The sequence below is a fragment of the Montipora capricornis genome, chromosome 4 (genome assembly GCF_036669925.1).
Source record: "Montipora capricornis isolate CH-2021 chromosome 4, ASM3666992v2, whole genome shotgun sequence".
NCBI lineage: Eukaryota > Metazoa > Cnidaria > Anthozoa > Scleractinia > Acroporidae > Montipora > Montipora capricornis.
The window spans coordinates 33,455,972-33,463,471 of record NC_090886.1 but is presented as its reverse complement, the minus strand read 5'-3'; the positions used below and the strand labels follow the sequence as shown (position 1 = coordinate 33,463,471).

The window sequence follows — 7,500 nt, the reverse complement described above, 5'->3', positions numbered from 1 at the left end:
ACTGTTCACCAAGGAGTGGAAGTTGTTTTTCGTTTGAGTGAAAGGGGGATCGGGATAAACTAGAGTTTCAGTTAAATGCTGAAAAAAAAAAAGAAGAGCAAAAAGAATAAAGAGTGGTAAGGGGTAAGAGGAATGAAAAGGCTGCTTGAAGGGAGAGGGGATGAAGCCAAGTAAACTGCCAACTCTCACACAGTAGGCCTTGAGTTTCAAACCTTTGGGTTCAAAATATTACTCTTCAGGTGTGAAAACCAATTTCGCATACCAGACTGGCAAGTGAGTTTTGTGCTCATAATGTGTAAATTCAAGTTTGGCAAAAGATGGCGTGCGTGATATGAGTGAGGACTCGTCAATTACAATGACAAATCTTTTTTTCCATTACCTCTATTGTGAACAGAAAAGACACTTTCTGGGTTCCAAAACAGCACAAAAAGAATCATAATGGCATAGCATGCACTTTGAGGTTGCCTTATGCATACCTGTAGGCCAGGGGTTCATCTTATTCCAATGACTTCGCTTTGCACACCAAACACTCGGCATAGGAAGGCTGGTAAGAGCTGGACTACTATTAAGTGCTGATAAGAAAGGTAGACTTAGTGTAAGATTAACTATGATGTACCGGTCCACATCCAGGTACCACAGGGTTTGCACACGATATTTAATGTTGTATGAACCCTGTGTCCAACAAACTTGGACTTGTGACTGCTCTGCTCCACAGTACTCAGTTAAATGCTGAAAACAGCAACAGCTCTTCATAACCTCCAATTTTATTGGACTCAATTTCCACTTTTGAGTCAATAAAATTTGAGATCTATTTTAGTCTTCAGCTCAGCAGTCTGCTTGCAATGATTTAATAATTAGGAAAATGAGAAAGAAATTCCAGGGAGGAAGCAAATAGCTGAAGCAGTGAAAGAAGTCTGTATAAACAGGAGAGGTTCAAAGATGAAGTTTCCAAACACCTCGTAGAATACCGATGAACCAAGCTTACATAATTAATCCTGTGTGCAGTTCTTTTTGCTTGCAAGTATGTTAAAAGTACTGTTCGTTGTTTACAACTATGCTACATTTTTGAAATGCAATTAAGTTCCTGTTGTTATAGTAACTCGTCATGGATCAAAAAGTGGTCCGATGCCTTGAGTCATCATGACCCAAATCATCCCATACTCAGAGACCCAGGGACACACTGACTGTTGGGATGGAATTAGTGTTGAAATTTCCTGTGAATCATTCTTCACACTCCAACTGTCTGGCCACACAGGAACCCCAATGCAAGGCTAAAGCCATACCCTGACTACTCCCAAAAGATCCTGATGTCCCATAGCAAAAGTACAGTGAGTACTACCGACAAGGGCAACATAAACAAGCTAGGCTTCTAATCATCAAAGTTTCCTAAAGAAGGAGAAAAGTGATCTGTATTGGGGTAATCTATAGTGTACGCATAGGTCCATATCTGCAATTCTCCATGAAAGCGGATACTGTTGTGACATCCACTTCTCCCTGTTAAATTCAGATTCAAACATCCACGTGTGGTGCGACAAAACTGAGTGGGACAAGCCTTGCACTACACTGCCATCGCCTCTTGCAATGTAGAACCTGTGTAAAGTAAAAAGTGAACTATTGTAATAGTTTTAATAAATAATTATTATAAGTTTAAGCGCTTAACTGGGGTTAATGAGCCCTAAGGGAGTACTAGTTTTCCTCACTTGTCCCTATTGTACTCTACTCTCCTCACCCTTGCAATCAAAGCTTGTCCAGTAGTCAATAGCTCATTGTTTCGCTCAAAATACTTTCACTTTTACAATGTTGATGCGGTTGCCAAACCTTCCAGTAATTTTCCACAACGTCACACGATTCTCACCTGTCTGGCCTTATGTAAGCCCCCCCTCTTCCCATACCATTAGTCAGCCACATTTCAGCTTTGCTCTTCAAGCAAGTGCCTTGACTCGCACTCTTTTAGATTGCATGTTTTCTCCACGTGCACATATCATGCCGAAACAACGTAAATCTCGAAGCAGCCAACGCACTACGGTTCAGGCTACCACGGCTCAGCCAGATGCCCGTGCCAACTCTGGCTCTGTACGCACCAATGCCGACCGAAACACTACGTCTACTTTCGTCCCAGAGCCACCTGGTGCAATCAGGGCCACGGCAGCAGCCCATCGCTCGCCTCCAAGCGAACGATTCTCGGGACTCCACATCCCCATCTACTGGCCCAGCGATCATGCCGGATCAGCAGTTGGCCTCCATGATTGCCTCTATCGTGGAGCAAAAACTGGCAACCTTCAACTCCGCGAGAAACTCGCCATCGAGCTCATCTGGCGCTGTTGAACTGCTCAGCAACATCTGCCAGGCGTAATAGCCTCGCATCAGATCCCTCTCTCCCACCGGTCCGCAATGGCGGACAACAACAGATTCCGTCCTCTGTGGAATTCTCGCTGTCCTCCTCTCAGCAAGATTTCAATCTTGGCACACCGCAAGACGGAGCCCTCCTGCATACCAACTACAGAGTCCCTTCTATCGCCAGCCATCTCTCCAACAGCTGCATCGCAGCCATAACAAACGGTGAGTACGTGGACCTTGCAGTAGCCTTCTCCCTTTTTCGTCTCTACTACGAGACCACGTTACCGCTAACTCCCAGCTTAAACTACAAGTAGGAAAAGAGGTTCCCTGCGCCTGCACCCCCTGCCCCTACACTCACCAGTGCAACAAACCTGAATGCCCACCCAGGAAAGGACCACCCTGACTCCTCCAGCTCTGGACCCACCCTGTCAAAGACTAGCCGCTCAAGTCATTCCACCTGAAGCCACAATTGAATACCTTTCTAAGCTGTCCCCTACCACCCCTATTGACCTTCCCCAACTTGCCCTTCATCTGCCTGATCACTCTGACCGGGCATATGTTGATGCTGTCCTCACTGGCCTCTACCAGGGTTATAAAATTGGTTCCCAGCATTTCTGCTAAGCAGAATCCACATCATGATCATAAGCATCAATCTCCTGAAAGAGTTACCGCTCGCTCACACTGACGGCCCATTCGTTTCTCCCCCTTTTCCCAATTTTCAGTTTTACCCCAGTTTTATCTCTCGCGGACACATTAAACTGAACGGGGAATTCCGCAAAGACATTTCAATGTGGTTGACCTTCCTTAACCATTGGAATGGAGTTACTCTTTTCTTATGGGGTGATGTTCTCTCCTTGCCTCACCTGCAATTATTTACGGACGCCTCTGGGTCCCATGGGTATGGTGGCTATCCCAATGGCGAATGGTTTCAGGCTCCTTGGCTCCCTCTACACCTCCTTAACCCCACCATGGGTATCAGCATTGATTGACAGGAACTGTTTGCAATTTACATGGCCTGCTACCTCTGGGGCCCTTCCTGGTCAGGCAAACATATTTGTAGGTGGTGCAACAACCTGCCAGTTGTCTCCATCATCAACTCCAAACGCTAAGTCCCCTAGGATCATGGACCTCGTACGGGCTATTTACAGGGCAGGGAAGTGCACCCTGGGCTGCACTTTACCCCACAGTATGAGGGACAGCCCTCTTTGACCATAGGTCCGGATTGCTTACTCCAAGATGGTACAACTCACCATCTGACCTATTCTCCTTCCATAAGAAGGGCACCCCTCTTCTGGTCCACCCTATGTTACATTCTAACGTAGGGTTGCCTCTAGAGACACTGCTACTCTAGGGGGTCCTCCTAGGGACACCGCTACTCTAGGGGGCATAGGCTCTACCTTCCCTGCCACCCAAATTTTGCCAAAGGATAGTGATTAACATAATATAATTAAATTAAAAAATAAATAAATAAAAGGAGAATCTGTGTTCCTCCTTCTCTAGTTTCACAAGCCTTGCAGGGGTGGGAGAGGAGTAATCATCACTACCCTTACTCAGTTGTCCATGCCCCTCTCCTGGGCATGCAAATATACCCTGCATCTTTCCCCTTTTTATGTCACTGACCCTTAAGGACTCATTAATTGTTACTTAACCCATTCATCCCCGAAGAAGCTCCCACTGACGAGTAAAATTGTGTGGTGTTAGAGCAAAATCTCACTCTCAGGAGTGAAAAGGTTAAAGGGGACATGTTATCAAACACCGCACAGTTCTTGAGAAGCTGGCAGGAAAGTGAAGTTTAGCAAAGAAATACCTCCACTAAAAATATATTTATTACAGCCTGACACAAGTGCCAGATGTACAGTCATGTTTTGAATAAGGCCTATTCTAACAGACTCTTTTGCCATTTCATAATTATCATTCATCATTGTAAACCAAAGGCCTGACAGACCTCTGAGTTATCAAGAGACCAAGTTTTAAATTCAAGTTAACAGTCAAAAAAATTAAATGGTGGCTGCATGTCTTTGCTCCAGGTTATGGGCTCTAATGAAGGTATTGATGTACTACGTTACTCACTTCTCTTTGGTCACAAACTTGACTCCAATTTGGAATTTTTCAATCCAGCGTTCAGCTATTCTTGAGTCTAAAGTAAACAATCCTTAAAAAGAAAACATGGATATATAAGATATTATTATTATTGCATAAAATGAGACCTGGCTTTAGACCAGAAGGTTTTGATGTCAATTATCACAACTTTAATTAGATATGGTCATTAACTAAAAGGACTCTCATGAACTCTTCCATGGACGTGTCATTTTGCATGTTACTTTGTGTTCCTGGGGTTTTCAAGGTTAAGGTACTGGTACTTTCAAGTTTTTTGTGTAATTCTCACTGAAACATCTTTGAATTATTTGTCCTACTGGCAGGTGACAAAAAAAACATTGAGAAAGGATGTTACCACCATTTTTGCCCCCATTTCAAAATTCCATGATTCAGTATAAATTTAATGTTAACCATTAACTTTGTTGTAGTTTTCCTTAGGTATCAGTTTTTGTAAGTTCCCTAAGGGTAATGATGTGTAGAGGGGTGTTATAGGAGCTTGTAATACAGACTAGCATGTTGCCCTCTTAAATTTTGTTTTGTGTGTCAATAATGACACTTGTGGTCCACTTATCAGCTCTTGTATTTGCATGTACTTAGCACTGGTTGTTCTCTTGAAAGCAACAGTTACTATTTCTGGTTTAGTGTTTTGCGATGGTTGGCACTGTAGATTTAACATGAAATGATTGACGGTTGCTTTCAATGTCAACATAACGAAATTTTCCACATATGTTTCTGGTAGAGTTGTTAGTCTTACGTTTACAGGTCATGTATGTATTGTAGACTATTGAGGGAGTTAAGGGATAAATTTCACGCCCTTTTATAGCAAAATTTTACCCCTGTTAGTAATAGATACTGTTGATGAAATTTTCAATGAATATATCACTTTTTCCTGAAGGGAAAGGTACATGTTCGATGATATTTATGAATGTCTTTTTCCTTTTTTGAAGCCTTAATTAATAAGAGGTTATAATAAAAAGCTTTAAATCTCTCCTTTGCACTATGAAATATCATTTACTGTAAGTGCCCTAGGATGAAAGCTGACTTGCAAGACGGGGCAAGATACATTGTATATAATGGATTAAGCAGAAATACGAGTGAAATGTTTTGACAAAATTGTCGCACAACATCGATGCCATGTAAATTGTAGAACGATGCTGTAAATCCTACCACTACCTTCCCAACTTGTCACGCAACAAAAATGATTGTTGCAGGTTTTTGCTAATGTGGATAATTCTGCCCAGTGACTGGTTGATGTTGTCTGCAGCCAAGATAGCCAATCTGCAGCGAAAGCATGCAGCTCTTTTGTTTATTTGTTTACTTCTGGAGTATTTTTTTCACTTCCCCCAGCTCCTCCAATGCTTCTCCCTTGTTTGAAGGGTTTTATAAGTCAAGCTTGTTGTGATCCAAAGGAATGGATCAGCCTGGAGATCCGCAATTAACTCCAATTTTTTTACTTCTGACAATTTTTTCTCCAGTGCAACCTCGCTGTCCTCTGTAACCTCTTTTTCAGAAATGGTGGACTTTTCCACAGAGTCTGCGACGTTTGTCCACTGACTAGCTACGTCCCTCACCAATGACCAATCACAGCTTGTCTGATGTTGTTTGGCAAAATGCTGCGTGACAAGTTTCATAGGAGCTGGTAAAACGTGCAACAAATGAAAAATTTGTGGAAAAAAGTAGATCAGGATTCTACTTTTGCACAATTTTTTTTCCAACTTGCAGCAATCACTTGTTGTGTGACATATAGGGGGTGGTAAGATGTGCATAACAAGTTGCATGACAAGTTTGGTAAAAATGTTGCTCGTATTTTTGCTCCTTTACATTTAAAAATAACTAACCATTTTGATTTTCACGATACTTTTCCACATCCGTAGGTTCGATAAAAAACTTTTGCCCCAGTAGGCCAATAACGTAACAATCCCTGCTGAGTGGAAATGTGCCCAATGCATAGCGAACAGCTGAAGAAGCAGAGAAAATAATGCCATGAAGAGTAACAATAATAACAGGTAATGCATATAAATGAACTTTTATTGTTATAATATTCCACTATTACGCCATTTTACCATATTAATTAATTTTGATCAAGAGAACGTACAAAATATGAGATGGTATGACCAGTTTTGACCAGAGCAAATACAAGTGAAACAGGAAGTTTTCAATGAAAGAAATTGTTTTCAACACGATACAAAGCCTGAGAATTTAGCTTGATGTCATCTTGTCAGATAAAGGACATTTAAATGGCTTCCTCTGTGTGCTTTTCATCATTTGCACATGCCTTATTATGCAATTGATATGATTCTCAGTCAATGCAGGAAGAAGCCAAAATACCAAAAAATGGTGTAATAGTGGAATTTTTTAAATAAATCTGCTATGGAAAGGTTTAACATTATAATGTTCCACTGAGTGTTATGAGACGGGGTGTGCAGTAACAGTTTATTTCCATTGTCCAAGAAGGCTAGAGAGTCTATGCAATTACAAAGGCAGCACTATCTTCTCAGTTATTCTTTTAATGCCCCATTCACACCAAACCTTAAACATGTTTTGAAGATGTTTAGTTAAACATGATTTCAAAGTATTTTCTTTTTAAATCATGCATACTGATTTGTGTCGACTACAAATTTAGCACATGTCAAAGCATGTATTGAAACTCACCTGAATCTCATGTAAAAACCATTCCTTCATTTCTCTGTGACTGATTTTCATTTTGTTAAACCCAGGTTAATTTAATATGTCTTGTTGGTGTGAATGGGGTACATGTATTAGACTAAAAAAACTGAGTGTTGGTCTGCCCAATGTACAATGTAATAACAGAATGTAGACACCACAACTTAGATACATGTACATGCACTTGCAGTTCTCAGCCAAATATCAAACAAAGGAATTTAAATAATGACATGGACAAGTGTACCTGTGATGTGCAGATTGGATACATTTGACACCTCCTAAAATACATAAAAATCAATTGAAACATTCATGAGTAACAGAACTCAAGTAATTAAAAACATATCACTTAATTCAAGAATATAACACTATATAATTACAGCGCAGCATAAAAATGCTCTTGAC

General features: G+C 41.1%; 1 protein-coding gene across 2 annotated transcripts in view; it reads right to left on the bottom strand.

Moving 5' to 3' along the window:
* LOC138045972 (uncharacterized) overlaps positions 1-7,500 on the bottom strand; it is a 15,447-nt gene that overhangs the window by 924 nt on the left and 7,023 nt on the right. For both annotated transcript variants that reach the window (XM_068892624.1, XM_068892625.1), the window contains 4 exons: positions 7,343-7,376; positions 6,273-6,392; positions 4,408-4,489; positions 1-1,590 (listed from right to left, as the gene is read on the bottom strand). The exon at positions 1-1,590 is cut by the window's left edge and continues 924 nt beyond it. In XM_068892624.1, the coding sequence (XP_068748725.1) occupies positions 1,377-1,590; positions 4,408-4,489; positions 6,273-6,392; positions 7,343-7,376 (450 nt within the window). In that variant the 3' untranslated portion in view covers positions 1-1,376. The remainder of the gene's footprint in view (positions 1,591-4,407; positions 4,490-6,272; positions 6,393-7,342; positions 7,377-7,500) is intronic.